Source organism: Balaenoptera physalus, assembly GCF_965194825.1.
Source record: "Balaenoptera physalus genome assembly, chromosome: 10".
Lineage (NCBI taxonomy): Eukaryota > Metazoa > Chordata > Mammalia > Artiodactyla > Balaenopteridae > Balaenoptera > Balaenoptera physalus.
Genome location: NC_138889.1, coordinates 64,748,282 through 64,770,946, shown reverse-complemented (window position 1 = coordinate 64,770,946; position 22,665 = coordinate 64,748,282). Strand labels below are relative to the sequence as shown.

At 53.8% G+C, this 22,665-nt stretch overlaps 1 protein-coding gene across 1 annotated transcript in view; it reads left to right on the top strand.

The window, feature by feature from the left end:
• Positions 1–22,665, top strand: part of DCHS1 (dachsous cadherin-related 1) — a 34,895-nt gene that overhangs the window by 8,943 nt on the left and 3,287 nt on the right. The window contains exons 2-20 of the mRNA XM_082476292.1: positions 5,371–7,278; positions 12,973–13,161; positions 13,252–13,483; positions 13,615–13,851; positions 14,181–15,206; positions 15,427–15,620; positions 15,831–15,927; positions 16,030–16,187; positions 16,394–17,258; positions 17,354–17,593; positions 17,688–17,813; positions 18,367–18,576; positions 19,608–20,486; positions 20,611–20,724; positions 20,901–21,112; positions 21,202–21,356; positions 21,548–21,678; positions 21,794–22,077; positions 22,407–22,545. Coding sequence (XP_082332418.1) covers positions 5,491–7,278; positions 12,973–13,161; positions 13,252–13,483; positions 13,615–13,851; positions 14,181–15,206; positions 15,427–15,620; positions 15,831–15,927; positions 16,030–16,187; positions 16,394–17,258; positions 17,354–17,593; positions 17,688–17,813; positions 18,367–18,576; positions 19,608–20,486; positions 20,611–20,724; positions 20,901–21,112; positions 21,202–21,356; positions 21,548–21,678; positions 21,794–22,077; positions 22,407–22,545 — 7,276 coding nt within the window. The 5' untranslated portion in view covers positions 5,371–5,490. The remainder of the gene's footprint in view (positions 1–5,370; positions 7,279–12,972; positions 13,162–13,251; positions 13,484–13,614; positions 13,852–14,180; positions 15,207–15,426; positions 15,621–15,830; positions 15,928–16,029; positions 16,188–16,393; positions 17,259–17,353; positions 17,594–17,687; positions 17,814–18,366; positions 18,577–19,607; positions 20,487–20,610; positions 20,725–20,900; positions 21,113–21,201; positions 21,357–21,547; positions 21,679–21,793; positions 22,078–22,406; positions 22,546–22,665) is intronic.

Below are 22,665 nucleotides of genomic sequence, written 5' to 3'. Positions count from 1 at the left end.
CTTCCTCCACTTCTGGGCCAATCTGCCTTTTGCAGCCCCCTCCTCACCCTGTTGTCTTTCTGGTCTCAGCCCCTCCCTGGCTCTGGGACAGGAAGTTGAGGGAGGAGACCTGTGAGGTACCAGCTCCCCCAGCCTGCTTCCCCTCTGCACCTTGGGTCATTCCTCTGCTTCCTTCTGGAGCACCCTTTCCCTTATGGTCCCCCTACTACTCCCCCACAGCCCACCTCTTTCCTCTCCCATGTTCTCCCTGCTCCCAGGTCCTATAGACGCACAGACTGCTGGTGGGGGGGGGGGATTGACATCACATTGCAGGCCCCAATGAACAGTCTCGCCCCTCCTCCTCCTAATGAGAACCAGCTGTGGTTCCAGAGGCCCAGATGTGGGGCTAGAGGGGGAGAGCAGGATGGAGCCAGAGGACAGAGTAACAGGACCGGGACAGGGTGAGGGCATGTAGCAAGGCAGAACTGGGTGGGGGAAGAGATGTGACCAATCTGGGGGCAGAAAGAAGACAGATCTGGGTAGGAGGCAGGACAGATTGGGGAAAGAGACAAGATGGATGGCTTAGGCCAGGTCTGGGGGAAGGGATGGGACAAACCTGGAGAGGGAAAGAGACAGGAACAGAGAGGAGGAGCAAGTCTTGGGGAAGAAGCAGTGAGAAACAGTGGACAGATGGGGAGATGGTGCTGAGAAGAGAGTTGGAGAGAGGATGAGACAGTCTCGGGAGAGAGTCTGGAGTTCGAGTTTGGAACTAGAAGCCCTGGAGCAGGAAGTGATGAAGCATAGTCCAGACAGGCCCCAGGGACCCCGAGGTCACAGCTGCAGCCGCAGAGCTGACCACGAGTGCCCCAACAGCGTGTGTGAGAGCGTGCCGGCGTGTGGGTGCATCTGCAAGTGTGTGCGCGGGCCTGCCAGCGTGAGTCTGTGCAGGGGTGAAAGTGGTTTGTCTGTGTCCATGAGAGGGAGGGGGTGTGAGTGTGCCTGTGTGTATGTGTGCCTGTGCGTGTGCGCGCGCCTGTTTGAGGCCCGCGAGAAAGTGTCTTTCTGTGTGCATGTGTCTGTGTGGGCAAAAGCATGCCTGTGTGTGTTTGCATGTGTGCCTGCATGTGTGTGGGGGGTGGGGGAAGGTTCCAGGTGAATGAACATGCCCATCTGTGTGAGTGAGCATCTGTGTGATGCTCCTCTGTGAGGCTGGGTGTCTCTGTGTATGTTAGAGTAGCTCCTGTCTATGTGAGTATGTGTGTTGAGTGTGCCCGTCTGCATGTAAGTCTGTGCATCTGTGTGCCTGGCTGTGTGTGGGTCTGTGACTTCGTGAGTAGGCACCTTTGTGCATCCACTGTGAGGGTGTATGGGGGAGTTTGCATTGAACAGGGACCCAGGAGGGCACCAGGGTCTACACGGGTTGGGAGAAGGGACATCTGCCTGGGCCTGAATCCCTCCTCCTCAAGGCTGATCATTCACCTGAGTTTTATCTCATACCATTCATACATCCTTTCATTCAGAAAATGTATTGATCATGTGCTATGTGCCATGCTCTGTGCTACACACAAAGGTGAATAAGATACAGTCCTGGCCCTCAAACAGCTGACATTCTGGGTTGGGGACAAAGAATCCTAACACAGAATGTAAGAAGTACATTGACCTCACTATCCATTATCCCCACTCTGCTTTCTCTCCACTGACTGATTAAAGGAATAGGACCAATTCCTAACCCTTGACCCCTAACCCAGTCTCTAGGCCTAGATCCCTGCCCCGGCCACTGCGCCATCTCTCTACACACAGCCTCTCCCCTCTCTGAGTCAGGCCTGTGTTCACTCTGACCTTCTTGTTCTGAATTCCTCTGATCTGTTATTCCATGTGGAAGCTCCACAGACTTCACAGACTTGAGCCTTGGGGAGAGGGGTCTTAGTAAATCCTAGAACTCTGAAGCCAGGGATGGTGTTGGGAACCGAGGAGAGAGCATCTACCAAATGCCCAACTCTGAGCTCCTTGTTTCCATTGCCTGTAATTCTCCTAAAACCCCACAAAGTAGGCATTAACATGGCCATTATACAGCTTAGGAAAATAACACTCAGATTGGACTCAAAGCCAGCTCAAACTCCAGAGTCCCAGCTCTTTTCATTGCCTCACACAGATGGGAGAGATGGGGGTTGGAAGTGTAAGCAGAGGGTCAGAAACTCTCATCCCTTGGGAGGACAGGAAGTCCTAGAGCAGAGCGAATCTAGAAAGACCAAAGGACACACTTCTGCAGCCATTTCTACGGCCACACTCCTGACCATGGTGCCTCAGGGGCACGGACTTACACGCGTTTGTGTGTGTTGTCTGAGTTGGCGTATCCAGGGACGTTTCTCCCTGTGTCAGTAGGTGAGGGTGGTGGTGTGCAGTTATGAGGTTCTGCACATTTGTTCAGCACTGATTGCCTGCTCTCGTGATACTTCTATGAACTGCTGGAGAACCAGAAACTAACTAAGACCCTCAAGCTGCTGTCCTCAAGGAGCTTTCAGTTCGGTGTAGGGGGAGGGGTGTGATGGGCAGATACATGAACAAATCAGGGCTGCTGTGCAATTTATTGTCAGTGTGCATCAAAAGCAGTGAGAGCCCAGTAGGGGATACCATAGGCACTGCAGGGAGGTCAGCGAGATATCATAGAAGAGTCCACAGAAGACAGGATATTTGAATGGGATCTTGAAGTTTGAGTAGGGGATGGCCAATTGGACAGGACTTTTAGAGGATATCTCAGGACAAGAGCATGGTGCATACAAGGCAAGGAGTTGGGAAGGATCAGGTGATGGGTTTAGTGTTGGAATGCAGGGTGCAGTGGGGGAAGGTGAGTGTGGGGCACAGTGGAGAGGTTGGCAGGGCTCAGGTCAGGAAGATATATTAAGGAGGTTGGGCTTTGTCTTGCGAAAAGAAGTTCTATACCTAGTGTCCATGAACCCGTGAAACTGCAGACACAGTTTGGGTGTATGTGCATCCGCATTTTTTTGTCCGTAATGGGCAGCAGTTTTCTGCCGTCAGTAATGGCAAACCAGTGGAAGCCTTTTGTCGGGACTGGTTTGGTGAGAGTTGTGAGGATAGCTCTGGTCAGGTGGACATGGATCAGAGGGTCCAATCCAGGAGGCATGGGGACCAGGAAAGGGCTGTGGCAGGAATCGAAAAGAGGGATGACAGTGCTTGGACTGGGACAGCAGCAGTGTGGAAACATAGGAAAGGGCAGACTTGAGACATGTCTAGTTAAGATGGTCAGGTTCTGAAGACTAATTGGAAATCAGGACTGAAGAAAAGCAAGGAAAGCAAGGAGAGTTTCTGAGCGGTGGTGCTGTTCACAGGAAAGGGAATGGAGTAAGAAAATCAGGTTGAGGTGAAGGTTGGGGATACATTGTAAGGAAGTCCATTGTATGGATGGACATGTGTCTCCAGTGCTCTCCAGAGCTGGAGATTGCAAAGTCATCAGCACATAGACGGTACATAAAATGATTGATACATTTGAACTGGAGGCATGGGAGTGATTAAGATCACCCAGGCAGTGTGGTAAGTGGGAAAACATGCGGCCCTGGACTGAGTCCTGAGGAGCACCAGTTTTTAAGGGCAGAGGAAGAACTTGCCCAGGGGACTTTAGAGTGGACATAGAAGTACAATGGAAGCAAGAGGTGGGGGGTCACCATGGGAGGCCAGGAGGGCTAGGCTTCAAGAAGCCAGTGATCAGTGTTTCAGTGTTCCAGAATGATCCAGCAAGAAGATAACAAAGTGTCCATTGGATGCAGAGTATAGCGATGATTGGCAGCTTAGTGAAAGCAGTGTCACAGGAGAGGAAGACTCTCTGTGTAGATGGAGGAGGGGGTGAGAGGTGAGAAATTGGAGGAAGTGAACAAACCTTTCAGAGAGGGCAACGTCTCCACGGATTCTGCTCTCACTCAGTCCTTAAAGGCCTTCATGGGGCTTTAGGCCTCCTCCTTCTTGAACGTCAGCAGCATTTGAAGCCCTGGCTCCCTTAGTCACAGAGGCACCGCCCTTCCCTGGATTTCTTTCTCTGTCTCTCTCTCTCTGGCCAGTTAATGCTGCCTTTGTCCAGCTAATGGTTCAGGCCTGAAATCTGCCCATCATCCTTGACTCCTCCCACTCCCTCATCCCCTACCTCAAGCCATCATCAAGCCCTGCCTGTTCTACCTGCGAAACGTCCCGCAGAGCTATCCGCTTCTCCCCATTTTCATTGCTAACACTCATCCAATTCACCGTCAGTTCACCCTCACCTGGACTCCCCCAAGTGTGTTATCAGGGCTGTCCTAAGATAACCTTCCCATCTGTGTGATCCTTGTTTACAAAGGGGCAGCAATAGAGATCTTCACATGACGTAAGTCATATTGCAGCACCCACTCTTAAGATGCTTTCATGGCTTCCATTTGTCCTCGGCATAAAGTCAGAATCATCAGTATGGCCTACGAGCCCCTGCCCCATTTCATACCTTCTGCCCCAGCACTCTACACCTCACACACGTTGTGCCCTACCTGCCCCCAGACACCCTCAGCCCTTTCTTGACTGCAGACTCTAAGCCTCCCATTCAGTTCCCTCTTCTGAATGTTCTTCTCTCGTTTCTGTATCCCCCTTCTCCGCCCACCATTGTCTAGCAAACACCTACATTAAGTAGATCCTGACTTGAATGTCGCTTCCTCAGAGAAGCACTCCCTGACTCCCTGACTGTGGTAAGTCCCTCCTATACCTATGCCTTCACAGCTCCCCGCACTTCTCCCTCACAGCTCTTATCACACTTCTAATTACTTGTCCAATTCCTGGACTGTTTCCTTTATTCTGAGGTGTCTCCAGTGCCTCCACATAATAGGTGCTCAATCTCTTGCTGAATAGAGAGGGAAGTAGGGCTAAAGGTATATATATATATGTATAATATATATAGAGAGAGAGAGAGAAGAGAGAAAGAGAGAGAGAGAGAGACTTCAGCATAGTTAAATGTTGGTAGAAGGCTCTGGCAGAGAGGACAATGTTGAGATTCGGGTGAGGTTGCCAAGCACATGATTACTGAGGTATTAATCCTGGATGAGAAGAAAAATGAGAAAGAATTGGCCACATGTTTAAGTCTACAGATGGAAGGAAGGGAGTCTGAAGGCATTTAGGTCTGAACAATAGGAAAAAACAATCTGCTGGGGGGTGGAGGGGGGACGGGAATCAGAGTGGGATGGGACCTGCCAGGTAAAGACTGGAGGGGGTCCTGAGGAGCTTCCTGGGCCCCAGACGGTATGAGGCAGCACAAGGGCCCTGCGGGGGGACTGAGCATGCTTGAGTCCTGGTGTGGCCTAGACCTCAGCCTGGACGGTTGATTCCTCCTCCATCATGACCTTTTTGCTTCCGATTTTCTCCCAGGTCAGGAATCGTGAGCTGGAGTCGGGGTCCAAGTTGGATCTGATCCAAAGCCTGAGATCAAGCTGGGCCTGGAGCCTGGCCTGGAGCTGGAGCCCAAGCCACAGCTGGACTGGCCCTGCCATGCAGAAGGAGCGGGGCATTGCACCTTCTTGCCCAGGCATGCAGAGCCCCAGGCCCCTACCCCTGCTATCACTGCTGCTGCTGCTTCTGGGTGCGGGGGTGCCAGGCGCCTGGGGTCAGGCTGGGAGCTTGGACCTGCAGATTGATGAGGAGCAGCCAGCGGGCACACTGATCGGGGACATCAGTGCAGGGCTTCCAGCAGGCACGGCAGCACCTCCCATGTACTTCATCTCCGCCCAGGAGGGCAGCGGTGTGGGCACAGACCTGGCCATTGACGAACACAGTGGGGTGGTCCGTACAGCCCGAGTCTTGGACCGCGAGCGGCGGGATCGCTACCGCTTCACTGCAGTCACTCCTGATGGCGCCACCGTGGAAGTTACCGTGCGAGTGGCTGACATCAATGACCACGCTCCAGCCTTCCCACAGGCTCGAGCTGTCCTGCAGATACCTGAGCATACAGCTCTTGGCACTCGCTACCCACTGGAGCCTGCTCGTGATGGAGACGCTGACCGCCTAGGAACCCAGGGCTATGCGCTGTCTGGTGATGGGGCTGGAGAGATCTTCCGGCTGGAGACACGTCCCGGTCCAGATGGGGCCCCAGTGCCTGAGCTGGTAGTTACTGGGGAGCTGGACCGAGAGAACCGCTCACACTACATGCTGCAACTGGAGGCCTACGACGGTGGTTCACCACCCCGGAGGGCCCAGGCCCTACTGGACGTGACATTGCTGGACATCAATGACCATGCCCCAGCTTTCAATCAGAGCCGCTACCACGCTGTGGTGTCCGAGAGCCTGGCCCCCGGCAGTCCTGTCTTGCAGGTGTATGCCTCTGATGCCGATGCCGGTGCCAATGGGGCTGTAACTTACGAGATCAACCGGAGGCAGAGCGAGGGTGACGGACCCTTCTCCATCGACGCACACACGGGGCTCCTGCGGCTGGAGCGGCCACTGGACTTCGAGCAACGGCGGGTCCATGAACTGGTGGTACAGGCACGGGATGGAGGGGCTCACCCTGAGCTGGGCTCGGCCTTTGTGACCGTGCACGTGCGAGATGCCAATGACAATCAGCCCTCTATGACTGTCATCTTCCTGAGTGCGGATGGCTCCCCCCGAGTGTCTGAGGCTGCCCCCCCTGGCCAGCTTGTTGCTCGAATCTCTGTGTCAGACCCAGATGATGGTGACTTTGCCCATGTCAATGTGTCCCTGGAGGGTGGAGAGGGCCACTTTGCGCTCAGCACCCAGGACAGCGTCATCTACCTGGTGTGCGTGGCTCGGCAGCTGGATCGAGAGGAAAGGGATGCCTATAACTTGCGAGTTACTGCCACAGACTCAGGCTCACCCCCGCTGCGAGCCGAGGCTGCCTTTGTGCTGCATGTCACTGATGTCAACGACAACGCCCCTGCCTTTGACCGCCAGCTCTACCGACCCGAGCCCCTGCCTGAGGTTGCGCTGCCTGGGAGCTTCGTGGTGCGAGTGATGGCCCGGGATCCTGACCAGGGCACCAACGGTCAGGTCACCTATAGCCTGGCCCCAGGTGCCCACACCCGCTGGTTCTCCATCGATCCCACTTCAGGCATCATCACCACAGCTGCTTCACTGGACTATGAGTTGGAACCACAGCCACAGCTAATTGTGGTGGCCACGGATGGGGGCTTGCCCCCTCTCACCTCCTCTGCCACAGTGAGTGTGGCCTTGCAGGATGTGAATGATAATGAGCCGCAGTTCCAGAGGACTTTCTACAATGCCTCCTTGCCTGAGGGCATCCAGCCCGGAACCTGCTTCCTGCAGGTGGGTAAGCCCCCGCACACAGCAGGATGATTCTGTGGGCAGGAGTGGATCAGAGGGTCACAGTGGACCTCAGAGCAGGAACCAAGCCTTGCAGGTGCCATCTGTTGATGGTGACATATGCCAGAGGGCTCGGTCCTACTTGGTGAGCTCCACAGTCTGTGCAGAGGGTGAGGATTAATGAGAAGATAAGAAAGCAGGGTGCAAGAGCTGGGCCAGGTAATCTTGGCAGTTGAGAGAATTAAGATTGGATATAGAGAAAATGTGTCCTGTGGTGGCAGGAAGTAAGAGAGGACTCTTTAAAGTTTCAAAGTTGTTCTGCAGGGCAGAGACGGAGATTCTGCACACCCATGTGCCTCCTGTTCCCCAAGGGAGATGCCAGCATTTACAGAGCCCTCCAACCCTAGTCTAGTGCTGAGGTGTCCTGGAATACACCCCCATCCCTGCCCTTGGAACTGAGCCTTGATGGGACACTTGGGCTCAGGCACGAGGATGAGAGACAACAAGAAGTATCGAGTGAGATCCCAATGTCCAGAGCAGGAAGACCTCTCAGAGGAAAAGGCAGGAGCCCTGGACAGGCTGTGGGAGCCACAGACTTCCTGCAAGTCAGGCTTGGAGGAGATGGGTGGAGCATGAAACTGGAGAGGCAGGCTGAGGCCAAACTGCAGAAGTCCTTGGACACCAAGCCATGAGGGGTTAGGACTTTACTTGGAAGGCAAAAGAGGTCACTGAACTTCTTTGAGGCAGAAAAGGCATGATCAGATTCGGTTTTGGTTTTTTTTCAGGACTTTATGTTTTGGGGGCAGTTTTAGATTCATAGCAATATTGAGTGGAGGGTACAGATTTCTCATATACCCCATGCCCCCACTCATAGCCTCACGCATTATCAACATCCCACACCAGAGTGGTACATTTGTTACAACAGATGAACCTACATTGACACATCATTGTCACCCAAGTCCATAGTTTACATTAGAGTTCACTCTTGGTGTTGTACATTCTATGGGTTTGGACAAAAGTATAAAGTATATGTATAATGGACATATATAATGACATACACTATAGTATTATAGAGAGTAGTTTCACTGCCCTAAAAATCCTCTGTTCTCTACCTATTCATCCCTCCCTCCTCACTACAGATTGTTTTTTTGTTTGTTTTTTGGCCATGCCACACAGCATATGGGATCTTAGTTCCCAACCAGGGATCAAACCCGTGCTCCCTTCATGGAAGCGCACAGTCTTAACTACTGGGACCGCCAGGGAAGTCCCATTTTTGTATTTTTTTTTTGGGGGGGAAGCTAACTTGCTTTAGCTTTAGTGAAAGAGAGATTAGATCAATGGTAAGTGATACATTCAAAAATTAACTTACCCACTGTAAGCTTGGCACTCTGCTGGGCCCTGAGAACAAAGAAACAGTCTTATTCCCAGGCCAGTCCCAGTCTAGGCAAGGAGACACACCAGTAACTAGTAATGCATCAGGCTGCACATGAGGTGCTATGGAAGCCTAAAGGCAGACCTTTGCAGAAGCAATGAGACTTTGCCAAGTGAATAACATGGGGTATGAGGACAGGGACTCCAAGGCCACAGAAAGAGCTACAGAACATCATGATGTGTTCACGGAACTGCGTTGTTCAAGTTGGCCTCGACTGTGCTGATGAAAAAGAGTTATGGGGAGATGAGACAAGCGAGTAGACAGGGAACAGATGACAAGCTTTGACTTTATTTTAAAAATCATAGGGAGCCATTGAGAGGCTCTAGGCAAATCTGATATGTCTTTTGGAAAGATTGCTTTGGCTGCCCCATGGAATTTGGATGCAGAAGAGGAGACTGGAGGCACGGTGGTCTCTTAGGAGATTCGTGCTTGAAGTCTTTATGTCTCAGAAGTCCACCAGATCGCTGAGCATCTTCTAGGAGCTGCCTGTTGGCCTAGACTTTCAGGCCAGTGCCTAGGCCTGGCTGACCTCCTGTCTGGCCAGACTCTGGGTACTTGCTTGCCTACTGCTGTCCAGCTCCCACCCACTCTCCCATGTGTTTACTCTCCCTCTTGGCCCAGGACCAATGGGCTGTGGCTTCCAAACGTCTTCCCTCCTCACTAGTGCCTGAAGCAAGAGGGCATCTCTCCAGGTGGTTTCCTGGAGTTTTTACTAGTAGTAATCATAGGGAAGCAGGGGTAAAAATGACCGTTGGGTGTTCATAACTGTTACAAGAAGTCTTAATATTTGATTTATTCAATATTCATTTATCAACTATCTGCCATGTGCCTGTCATTGTATTAGGGACACAGAATACAGTAATGACTGAGTAACCCCTACCTAATTCATGGAGTTTATAGTCTAGAGGTGAGATTCATATGCAGAGAAACAGTTTTATTCCAATAATAAAAACTTATATATGGGGATATTCATGAGGTACAGATAGGCAGTTGGAATGTTTTCTCAAAAGAAAGGACCTTTGAGCTGAGACTTAAAAGATGAGCAGGAGCTGATGAGGGGACGAGATAAGGGAAGGGTTGAAGCAGAGGTGACACGCAGAGAGAAGTGGAAGAGCTTGACTTGTCTGACTCGTTCAAGGGCCTACAAGTGGCTCAGTATCTCTGGAATTTAAGGTGGGAGATGAGACTGCAGGAGGCCAGACAGTGAGGAGTCAAGCCAAGCCAAGGAGTTTGAGCATTTTTCTTTAGGGGACACTGAAGATATTTGGGTAGAGGAATAATATGATATTTGTTTTCTCAAAAGATGCTTTTATTAGTTAGTGTAGAGCAGTGGTTCACAACGGCTGGTGATTTTGCCCTCTGGAGGGGATATTTGGCAATGTTTAGAGACATTTTTGGTTGTCACAACTGGTGGGATCTATTGGTATCTAGTGGATAGAGATGCTGTCAACATCCTATAATGCATATGACAGCACCACAACAAAGAATTATCTGATCCAAAATGTCAGTCATGCCAAGGTTGAGAGGTCCTGGTATGGAGGACAGATTGGAGGGTCAGACACCTATGAGAAGGGAGCTACAGTAGTCCAGGGGAGAGACGACTCAGGCCCAAGTCAGGAAAGTGATAATGGCGATGGAGAGGAACAGACAAATAGGAGGGATAATGAGGATTTACTTAGTCCCTGCTTGACTGATATGCCAAGAGAGGAAAAGGGAAGAACAGATTTCTGGCTCGAGCAACTGCGTGGATGGAGGAATCATTAGAGAGGGGTTGGAATTATCATGAGTTTAGTTTAGGACAGGTTGGATTTAAGGTGCTTGTGGGACGTCCAAGTGGAGATGTTGAGCAGGCATCTGGATGTACAAGTTTGGAGCACAGAGTAGTGGTCTGGGTCAAAGTACAGATGATGGTCAAAGCCACAGCAGTGGAAGAGAAGGCCCTCAGAGTGTGTAGAATGAGAAGAGGCCAAGGAAAGATTCCAGAGAACAACAGTGTATAACATACAGAGTAAGGAGAGGTGGAGGAAGGCTGGGGGTGGGGAAGCAGTGGGAGGAGAAGCAGGAGAGCACAGTATCAAAGTGTCAAAGCAGGAGCGACACCTGGGAAGGATGTCAGCGTGGGGCAGATGAAGTAAGTTTGTGGTCTGCTAGGAATTTTAGAGAGTTCACAGATGAGGGTCTTTATTTTCTCCTTGCACTAGTGCATTTGATGAGAGCTAGGGGTGGGGTGGGGACAAGAGGAGAGAGATGAGGTTAGTTACAGCTTTCAGGCAGAGCTGGAAGCGGGAGCTGACCAAGGTTGGACTATGAAGCAAGGCTGAGAGTCTGCTGAAAATGGAGACTGCATTTGCACTAGGACCTCCGAGCAGGGGCTGCACAGGCCAGAAAATTCACTTCTGCCTTGGTCATTTCCAGTCAACGGCCCCTGCGCCTTTTGGGGTCACTTCCTGACAACTTCTCTTGACCACTATTTATTGCTTTCTTCCTGCAGCGAGTCAGAGGGCAGAGGTCTTTAACAGCTTCTGGAGATGGTGCGGCAGCTGTGCCGCAGCCCGCCAGACTGATCCAGGGGCAAGTTTGTCTCCTGGGATATCCAGGCCCACGGCCACAGTAAAGAGTTGGGGCAGGAGCTGTTTCCAGGATTCAGCACGGCAAGGTCTTAGTGTCTCTCAGGAGGGTAAACAATGGCACAAATCACTTCTGTCAAAGGCCTGGGCAACAATCAGAAGTCCTTGGCTAGGCTTCTCTCTGAGCAACATTTTCTGGCCAAGAAAGGAGAACTCTCCAGCTTCCTTTTGCAGCATATCATGACCCTGAGGCCCGTGTAGCCACAAAGAGTACTTTGTCACAAGCTACAGCAGTCTGCACCAGCTAACCCACTATTGAGGGCCTAATGTGCACCCAATTTATAAAACTTAGTTTGAAAGAAGCTTTTGTTGTAAGGCAGGGCAATCCGAATGTCTGTTTACTCAATGAACAAATATACATAGAGTACCTACTCTGTGCCTGGCCCTGTCCTAGGCTCAGAAGCTTTCGGAATGTTGTCTCCTGCTGATCTGGCTCTGAAATGTTCAGAGGCTCCTGACATTGGTGTCCAGTCATAAACTCTTCCTGAGCCAGTCTGGGAGATGCCTGAGAAGTCACCAGGAAAACCTTCCCCTATTTCTTAGTTTTGGGGAGCCCCTGGAACGTAATGACCTCGGTATTCTCCTATAGACCTGCAGTTCTCCCTTTCTCATTTCCAGTGAGGTTGGCTTGAGAGATGAAGGGGTGCTAAAGGCGCATGAGCCACACCCCATAAATTCACAGTGCAGATCCTGATCACTCCAGTTACCAGAGCTGAGTATCCATCAGATCCCACTTTATAACCAAACTCAGTAAAGAGCAGGCCTGTAACATCAGTCTCAATAACTCTGTGGGTCAGCCAGTTCTCTGACTGGAGTGATTATGAGACTCGGTGATGGTTATTAACTCCCTGTGACCCACCTGGAATTTGCTATCACAGCCCTTAGCACTCCCCTTTTAAGTACACTTGGTCCTCATCATTTGCAGATTCTGTATTTGTGAATTCGCCAACTCTCTAAAATATATTTGTAACCCTTGAATCAATACTCATGGAGCTTTCACAGTCATTCCCGGACATGTGCAGAAGGATGGAAAATTCAAGTCTCTCAACAAGCACATTCCCGGCTGAGGTCGAACAAGGCAATGCTCTGCCTTCATGTTACAGCTCTTACATGGTAAACAAGGGTCCTTTTCGTGGTCTATTTAATGCCACGTTTTTTGCATTTTTGTGCTTTTTGTTTGGTGATTTTGCTGTATAAAATGGTCCCCAACTGTAGTGCTGAAGTGATGTCTGTTTTCCTAAACACAAGAAAGCTGTGCTGTGCCTTATGGAGAAAATACATGTGTTAGATAAGTTTCATTTAGTTATGAGTTGTGCCATTGGCCATGAATTCAGTGTTAATGAACCAACAATATATATTAAATAAGGTGCCTTTAAACAGAAACACACATAAAACAAAGTTCTATATTGACCAGTTGACAAAAATGTTGTGATCAGAGTCTCACAGGAACCTAACGCAAGTGGTGAGGTCTGAGCTGGGTTTGGATTTTGGCCCGTGTCCTACTAGTCCCTTCTGTGTGTCCACCATCCAAAGACTCTGGGCACCAACTGGCCCAGGGCCTTCTCCTTCCAATTGCCACTTAGTTATGGTTTTTCTGGCCAAAAAGATGGGGCATTACTCACCCCAGCCTCTCCCCAGGTGACAGCCACAGATGCAGACAGTGGCCCATTTGGCCTCCTCTCCTATTCCTTGGGTGCCGGACTTGGGGCCTCGGGGTCTCCCCCATTCCGCATCGATGCCCACAGTGGCGACGTGTGCACGACCCGGACCCTGGACCGCGATCAGGGGCCCTCAAGCTTCGACTTCACTGTGACAGCTGTGGATGGGGTGAGTGGACAGTCTATGGGCAGATTGGGGTAGGGCATTCACCAGGGCCAATCAAGGGCCACCTGACTTAATGGCTGCATGTCTCACCAGGGAGGCCTCAAGTCTATGGTGTATGTGAAGGTGTTTGTGTCAGACGAGAATGACAACCCACCTCAGTTTTATCCACGGGAGTATGCTGCCAGTCTGAGCGCCCACAGTACACCAGGCACAGCTGTGCTGAGGGTGCGTGCCCATGACCCTGACCAGGGACCCCATGGGCGACTCTCCTACCACATCCTGGCTGGCAATAGCCCCCCACTATTTGCCTTGGATCAGCACTCAGGTGAGGATCTTCACATTCCCAGGGCTTGCCTCCCCATCTGCCTAAATGAAGTACTGCCTGCACCCCACCCCCCAACCTTTCCAGCTCTATTCTGTTTCCCTATACATCTCCACTTCTGTCCCTCCTCTCAGGGCTGTTGACGGTAGCCTGGCCCTTGGCCAGACGGGCCAATTCCGTGGTGCAGCTGGAGATCGGGGCTCAGGATGGAGGTGGCCTGCAGGCAGAGCCCAGTGCCCGAGTCAACATCAGCATTGTGCCTGGAACTCCCATACCACCAGTATTTGAGCAACTACAGTATGTCTTTTCTGTGCCAGAGGATGTGCCACCAGGCACCAGTGTGGGCGTAGTCCAAGCACACAATCCATCAGGTATCACTTATCATTATATCCATTCGGTGCCATACCCAGACACCCCAACATAACCCTCGAGTATCACACCACTGATAGCACCAATACAAAACACTCTGGTTCCAATCCCCGCCACCTCCTTGGGCATGGTACAGGCACTCTGCTTCATCCCCAGGTACATGAATATCACCCTGGTGCCACCCGGCTTCTCTGCCAACACCTGCCCCTCCCCCTAATACTTTGAAAGCCCAGGTGTGGGCACTGCCTAGCTCTTTTGGGGATCAGAGTCTGGGCCCCAACTCAATAGGTGCCCCCCATCTCTTTTCTGACCCTTCTTTCCTCTTCCCTAGGTCACCTGGGGCCTGTGACCCTCACCCTATCAGGTGGGGATCCCCGAGGACTCTTCTCCCTAGATGGGGCCACAGGGCTGTTACAAACGCTTCGAGCTCTGGACCGGGAGCTGCTGGGACCAGTGCTAGAGCTGGAGGTACGGGCAGGCAGTGGAGTGCCCCCGGCTTTCGCTGTAGCTCGGGTGCGTGTGCTGCTGGATGATGTGAATGACAACTCCCCTGCCTTCCCTGCACCTGAAGACACGGTGTTGCTGCCACCAAGCACTGCCCCAGGGACCCCCATCTATACACTGCGGGCTCTGGACCCCGACTCAGGCGTTAACAGTCGAGTCACCTTTACCCTGCTTGCTGGGGGTGGTGGGGCCTTCACTGTGGACCCCACCACAGGCCACATACTGCTTATGGGACCTCTGGGGCCTCCAGGGGGGCCAGCCCATGAACTGGAGCTGGAAGCCCGGGATGGCGGCTCCCCACCCCGCACCAGCCACTTTCGACTGCGGGTGGTGGTACAGGACTTGGGGACCCGTGGGCTGGCTCCCCACTTCGACAGCCCAACCTACCGTGTGGACCTGCCCTCAGGCACCACCCCTGGAACTCAAGTCCTGCAAGTGCAGGCTCGAGCACCAGATGGGGGCCCTGTCACCTACCGCCTTGCAGCAGATGGGCCAAGTAGCCCCTTTGGCCTGGAACCACAGAGTGGGTGGCTATGGGTGCGAGCAGCACTGGACCGTGAGGCCCAGGAGTTATACACACTGAAAGTAATGGCAGTGTCTGGGTCCAAAGCTGAGTTGGGGCAGCAGACAGCCACAGCCACCGTGAGGGTCAGCATCCTCAACCAGAATGACCACAGTCCCCGCTTGTCTGAGGAGCCCACCTTCCTGGCTGTGGCTGAGAACCAGCCCCCAGGGACCAGTGTGGGCCGGGTCTTTGCCACTGACCGAGACTCAGGACCCAATGGACGTCTGACCTACAGCCTGCGACAGCTGTCAGAAGACAGCAAGGCCTTCCGCATCCACCCCCAGACTGGTGAGCACTGGGACCCAAAATCTGAGACCCCATAGCCTCATCCTCAGACTGGTGAACACCCAGACACGCTCCCCAGAGCCTGGCCATGAGGACCAGGACTGAGCTGGAGTTTTACCCGGGCATTCCCTTCCACACTCCCCAAACCCCGGCCTCTCACGGACCTCAGGCTCTGCATCCCTAGCTACCCCATACATGATCTCTATCTGTCCTGCACTCCCAGGAGAGGTTACCACACTCCAAACTCTGGACCGTGAGCGGCAGAGCAGCTACCAGCTCCTGGTGCAGGTGCAGGATGGGGGGAGCCCACCCCGCAGTGTCACAGGCACCGTACACATTGCAGTGCTCGACCTCAATGACAACAGCCCCACCTTCCTGCAGGCTTCAGGGGCTGCTGGTGGGGGCCTCCCTGTACAGGTATGTGAAGCTGCAGGACTCTGCCCTGAAGAAGTAAGAGGGTATGTGGGTCTCTGCTTAGAGCTGTAGGTGTAAGTAAGAGAGACAGCGTCTTGGAACAGGTTTGAGAGCAAAAAAGGGGCTCTGCCTGCACATAGGTGATGGGAACTCCATCCTGAGTTGTCTCAAGAACAGGAAGGAGACAACTGTAGATGAGCTGTGTTCCCACAGGTACCAGATGGTGTGCCTCCAGGAACACTGGTGACAACTCTGCAGGCCAGGGATCCGGATGAGGGGGAGAATGGAACAATCCTGTACATGCTAACTGGTATGGGGGCTGGAGAGAAGGGAGTTGGTGGGTGATGGCAGGCCCTCATGACATGCCCAGCTCTGGAACCCGAGGCCTCACCCTTCCTCTGCCTGTCCCCAGGTCCTGGCTCAGAGCTCTTCTCTCTGCACCCTCACTCAGGGGAGCTGCTCACTGCAGCACCCCTGATCCGAGCAGAGCGGCCTCACTATGTGCTGACGCTAAGCGCTCACGACCAAGGGAGCCCCCCTCGGAGCTCCAGCCTCCAGCTGCTGGTGCAGGTATGGCTGCCCTTCCTCCAATCTGTCCACGTCTCCTTGGTCACCAGTGTGGGCACCCCCCTCCAAGAGAGCATCTTCCTAAGTCCTTGCACCCTCTCCTCTAGTCAGGCCACTCTGACCGCCCTTCCTGCTACTCAGCAGGCCAGCCCAGATTCCCGTTTACATGGGTCCGCCTGATTCCGTACTCCCTCCTGGGTTCACAACAGGTGCTTCCCTCAGCTCGCTCGGCTGAGCCTCCGCCGGAACCCTCAGACCCAGACCCGGCCGCACCTGTGCCTGTCGTGCTGACCGTGACAGCAGCCGAGGGGCTCCAGCCCGGCTCTCTGTTGGGCTCGGTGGCGCCGCCAGAGCCGGCGGGGGTGGGCGCACTCACCTACACACTGGTGGGCGGCGCCGACCCGGAGGGCACTTTCGCGCTGGACGCGGCGTCTGGGCGCTTGTACCTGGCGCGGCCCCTGGACTTCGAGGCGGGCCCGGCGTGGCGCGCGCTCACAGTGCGCGCCGAAGGGCCGGGAGGCGCGGGCGCGCGGCTGCTGCGAGTGCAGGTACGCGTGCAGGACGAGAACGAGCATGCGCCGGCCTTCGCGCGTGACCCGCTGGCTCTGGCGCTTCCGGAGAACCCAGAGCCGGGCGCAGCGCTGTACACTTTCCGGGCGTCGGACGCCGACGGCCCGGGCCCCAACAGCGACGTGCGCTACCGTCTGCTGCGCCAGGAGCCGCCCATGCCCGCGCTTCGCCTGGACTCACGCACCGGGGCGCTCAGCGCCCCGAGAGGCCTGGACCGGGAGACCACTCCCGCTCTGCTGCTGCTCGTGGAAGCCACCGACCGGCCTGCCAATGCCAGCCGCCGCCGCGCAGCACGCGTTTCCGCGCGCGTCTTTGTCACGGATGAGAATGACAACGCCCCGGTCTTTGCGTCGCCCTCACGTGTGCGCCTCTCGGAGGATCACCCGCCGGGGCCCGCAGCGCTGCACGTGGTAGCCCGGGACCCGGACCTGGGCGAGGCTGCACGCGTGTCATATCGCCTGGCAGCTGGCGGGGACGGCTACTTCCGGCTACACCCCAGTACCGGTGAGTTGGGCCGGGGGTGGGGGTGGGGACGAGGAGGGTGCTGACGTGGGGCGAGTGTTGAGGTTTCCTTCCAACCCGCCCTACCGCTCAACTAGGAGCGCTGTCCGTGGTGCGGTCCCTGGACCGTGAACAGCGAGCTGAGTTCGTGCTGACTGTGGTGGCCTCCGACCATGGCTCCCCGCCGCGCTCAGCCACGCAGCTCCTGACTGTCAGTGTCGCCGACGTCAACGACGAGGCACCCGCTTTCCAACAGCAGGAGTACAGCGTCCTCTTGCGTGAGAACAGCCCGCCTGGCACATCTCTGCTCACTCTGCGGGCAACCGACCCAGACCTGGGTAAGGCCTGGGGGGATGAGTTGAAAGAGGGATGGACTGGGTCAAGAAAGGGTATATTCACCCTCTGATCTTCCCCCACGCTGCCCCTCCTCAGGGGCCAATGGGCAAGTGACTTATGGAGGCATCTCTGGCGAAAGCTTCTCCCTGGACCCAGACACTGGAGTTCTTACAACTCTTCGGGCCCTGGATCGGGAGGAGCAGCAGGAGATCAATCTGACAGGTATACGTTGACAGGATGCCCAAAGCCTGAGGTGTTGTAAACAGCAGTGTTACATGGGCAGGACCCCCAAAGTACATTTTATAAGCTTCCACCTCTTACAGCACAGTTTCTATTATATTTTTAATCCTTTTGGGGAGTCAAGAGTTTGGCAGAGTCCAAGTTGAACTGCCATCTAGGCTGTCACCAGTGTGATCACACTAACTCTCAAATGCGTAATGTCACAGCTATGCCCTCTAGGATTCCCTCTGCAGCCATTTAACAGAGTAGCATGTGGATATTGAGTACCAGAGAGATTAAGTAACTTGCTTAGGCTAACACAGCTTGGAAGTGGCAGAGCTGGGACTTGAACTCAGATCTTTTGTTACCTCATTTAGTGCCTTTTCTGTCACACCACCACATATACGTATGTGTGCCTGTGTGCTTGTGGGGTGTGGAGAGAGGGACATATTCTGATTTTTGTATGCATCTGGTGAACACATGTGAACACTATGTGGTGTGGATTCCTCCATGGGATGAGAGCAGGCTAGATCTCACTGATTTTGCTTCCCGATAGTGTATGCCCGGGATGGAGGCTCGCCTCCGCTGTTGACCCATGTCACAGTGCGAGTGGCTGTGGAGGATGAGAATGACCACGCCCCAGCCTTTGGTAGTGCCCATCTCTCCCTGGAGGTGCCTGAGGGCCAGGACCCACAGACCCTTACCACGCTGCGGGCCTCTGACCCGGATGTGGGAGCCAACGGGCAGCTGCAGTACCGCATCCTGGGTGAGAACCTTCCCGCACCCACTTGCCCAGGGGTACTCCTTGTTGGCCTGTGTCAGACCCAATGTGCCCGGTCTCCTTTTCCTTCTCTTTATGTTTCTGTGTCTCCAAGCATCTATTTTTGTTCCCCTCCAGTTCTTGATCTCCTCTTTGTCTCTTTTTATCTTTTTGTTTCTTTTCTTTCTTTTTCTTTCTTGATTGTCTCTCCCTGTAGAGCAGTTGTTCTCAAACTTTTTCGTCTCAGGAACCCTTAACATTCTTAATTTTTGAGAACTGTAAAGAACTTTGGCTTATATGATATCAGCATTTATTGATATAATAAAATGTGAAATAATAATTTAATAAATATATAAATATATAATAAACAAATTATATCAGTATTTACAATATTTATATTAAAGATGAGAAAATTTTAAACTATCATTGCAAAACAAGCCAATGAAGTATACCACTTGCCGTATTTCTGCATAGGCCCAAGGAAATTTTAGGATTTCAACTAACAATTTGTTGGACAGTAATGAGGTTACAAAGATTATAGCAGGTATAACTGAACACAAGCCAGCAAAAACTGAGTGAATCTCTGAAAACAACACATATTTATGCTCTAAACTTTCTACCTAGAATATTCCGGGAAACACAAGACTACACAAGCACACATATTCCATTAACCATCCAAGTCATGATGTCATCACATGTCAGGTAGCATCTGGACCCCACTCTGCATTTATGAGTTGATGAGAATGAAAAAGTCATATAATGTCTTAGTATTACTATGAAAATAGTTTTGATCTTATGTACTCCCCAAAAGGGTCTCAGGGGAATCCCTGGAGTCCTCAGACCACACTCTTAGAAAAGCTACTTTGCAGTATCTTTCTTTACCTTCTGTGTTTCTCTTTGTTTCTCTGCCTTTATCCCACTTTCCCTCTTTTCTCTCTCCCTCTCTCTTTCTCTTTCTTTGCCAGGTTGCCTGTAAATCACCCCCACTCCCATGGGCTGACACATGTATGTTTATGTGTGCATGCCCTTCTCTGCAGATGGGGACCCATCAGAAGCCTTTGTCCTGGACCTAGCTTCTGGGGAGTTTGGCACCATGAGGCCACTAGACCGGGAGGTGGAGCCAGCATTCCAGCTGCAGATAGAAGCCCGGGACGGAGGCCAGCCAGCTCTCAGTGCTACTCTGCTTGTGACAGTGACAGTGCTGGATGCTAATGACCATGCCCCCGCCTTCCCTGTGCCTGCCTACTCTGTGGAGGTGCCTGAGGATGCACCTGCAGGGACCCTGCTGCTGCAGCTACAGGCTCATGATCCTGATGCTGGGCCCAATGGCCACGTGACCTACTACCTGGGTGCAGGTGCAGCAGGAGCCTTCCTGCTGGAGCCCAGCTCTGGGGAATTGCGCACAGCCACAGCCCTGGACAGAGAGCAGTGTCCCAGTTATGCCTTTACCGTGAATGCAGTGGATGGTGCAGCTGCTGGACCCCTAAGCACCACAGTGCCTATCACCATCATGGTGCGCGATGTCAATGACCACGCGCCCACCTTCCCCACCAGTCCCCTGAGGCTGCGCCTGCCCCGCCCAGGCCCTAGCCTCAGCACCCCAACCCTGGCTCTGGCCACTCTGCGAGCTGAAGACCGTGACGCTGGTGCCAATGCCTCCATCCTATACCGGCTGGCAGGCACACCACCTCCTGGCACCACTGTGGACTCTTACACCGGTGAAATCCGTGTGGCCCGCTCCCCTGTAACCCTGGGTCCCCAGGATCGTGTCCTCTTCATCGTGGCAACCGACCTTGGCCGTCCAGCTCGCTCTGCCACTGGTGTGGTCATTGTTGGGCTGCAGGGGGAGTCTGAGCGTGGACCCCGCTTTCCCCGGGCTAGTAGCGAAGCCATGCTCCGTGAGAATGCACCCCCAGGTGGGTGCCCAACCATGTCTCCCAGCTTTGTATCCCTGGATGGGTTGGGGTTACTAACTAAAAATAGTCCCCAGACTCCCTCAGTCTAGTGCTCACATTTCAACCAATATCATCCCCTCTGCAGGGACTCCCATTGTCTCCCCCAAGGCTATCCATACAGGGGGCTCAAGTGGACCCATCACATACAGCATTCTCAGTGGGAATGAGAAAGGGACATTCTCCATCCAGCCTAGTACAGGTAAGGGGCAGGAGCAGGGGGCTCTGTGAGGGGACAGGCTCCTGGCGGGGCTCCTGTTTGGGCCCGAGGAGACTCTGGTTGGGGAGAGGCTGCCCTCTGAGGTAGCGGACCTCAGACACGGAGGCTCTAGGGCAAGCAAGAGGTCTGTCAGTGATGTACATTCCACCTCCCTCCAGGAGCCGTCACAGTTCGCTCAGCAGAGGGGCTGGACTTTGAGGCAAGCCCACGGCTGCGACTGGTACTGCAGGCGGAGAGTGGAGGAGCCTTTGCCTTCTCCGTGCTGACCCTAACCCTGCAAGATGCCAATGACAATGCTCCCCGCTTCCTGCGGCCCCACTACGTGGCCTTCTTGCCTGAGTCTAGGCCCTTGGAGGGACCCCTGCTGCAGGTGTGGGGTGTGACGGGAAGATGGGGGGCAGGGCTGGGCAGACTTTGTCTGTGGCCAGCCCAGTGCCAGCAGCCTCCTACTTTCACCAGGTCGAAGCAGATGACCTGGATCAAGGCCCCAGTGGACAGATCTCCTACAGCCTGGCCGCATCCCAGCCAGCCCGGGGATTGTTCCATGTAGACTCAGCGACAGGCACTATCACTACCACAGCTATCCTGGACCGTGAGATCTGGGCTGAAACACGGTGAGGCTTGGGTCTGTAGACCCTGAGACTCCATCCCAGGTCCATCCAGTTTCGAGCCCCGCATGGAATCCCCTTCAATCCCTAGGCCACGTCCTGAGTTCCCCACCCCCCAGCCTGTCCTGAGCCCTCCTATCTCTGCACAAGGTTCTCCCTTATCCCCAGGTCCCACCCCGATTGTGCTCTGTGTTCAGGCTGGTGCTGATGGCCACAGACAGAGGAAGCCCAGCCCTGGTAGGCTCAGCTACCCTGACGGTGATGGTCATCGACACCAATGACAATCGCCCCACCATCCCCCAGCCCTGGGAGCTCCGAGTGTCGGAAGGTGAGGACTGGGTAAAGTGAGAGGTACAAAGGGTGGTAGGGAAGCACTTTTCCCCACTCTGGGGCTCCAGGGGCCTCTGGGACCATGCCAAACACACTTGTCCCATGTTTTGCAGATGCACTATTGGGCTCAGAGATTGCACAGGTAACAGGGAATGATGTGGACTCAGGACCAGTACTGTGGTATGTGCTGAGCCCTTCTGGGCCCCAGGATCCCTTCAGTGTAGGCCGCTATGGTGGCCGCCTCTCCCTCACGGGCCCCTTGGATTTCGAGCAGCGTGACCGCTACCACCTGCAGCTCCTGGCACATGACGGGCCTCACGAGGGCCGTGCCAACCTCACGGTGCTCGTGGAGGATGTCAATGACAATGCACCCGCCTTCTCACAGACCCTCTACCAGGTACTGATGCCCCCACCTCTGGGCCCAGGGTTGTTCACAACGGAGGGGAGTGACAAGGCTAGAAGGATCTGAGGTGGGCTGGATGTCGGGACTGACTTGGGGACGGATCTTTGGGGATATAAGACCAGCCTTATAAGTCCTGGGAACTGTGTCCAGGTTCTTCATCCAGTGCCCACAAATGGGGGAAAGTGCACAATACAAATTCTAAGGGGTAGATGGGCTCCAAGCTGGGACAGATGCCAAGCGGAGCTCATGAGACCAAGCTCCAGAACATAGGCTGAGTGGGCAGCTGGGATGCTTGGCCATAAACCCTTGTCCTCACACCTCAGGTGATGCTGCTTGAGCACACACCCCCAGGCAGTGCCATTCTCTCCGTCTCTGCCACTGACCGGGACTCAGGTGCCAATGGTCACGTCTCCTACCACCTGGCTTCCCCTGCTGAGGGCTTCAGTGTTGACCCCAACAACGGTGCGTCCTTCCTGGGATCTACCCCCTTATCCTTGACTGTGCTGGGCCATGTTTTGACCTCATTCCTGGAATTTCTTGCCTGAACTCTTAACTCCTAGATCTCTGACCCAGGGAGGACAT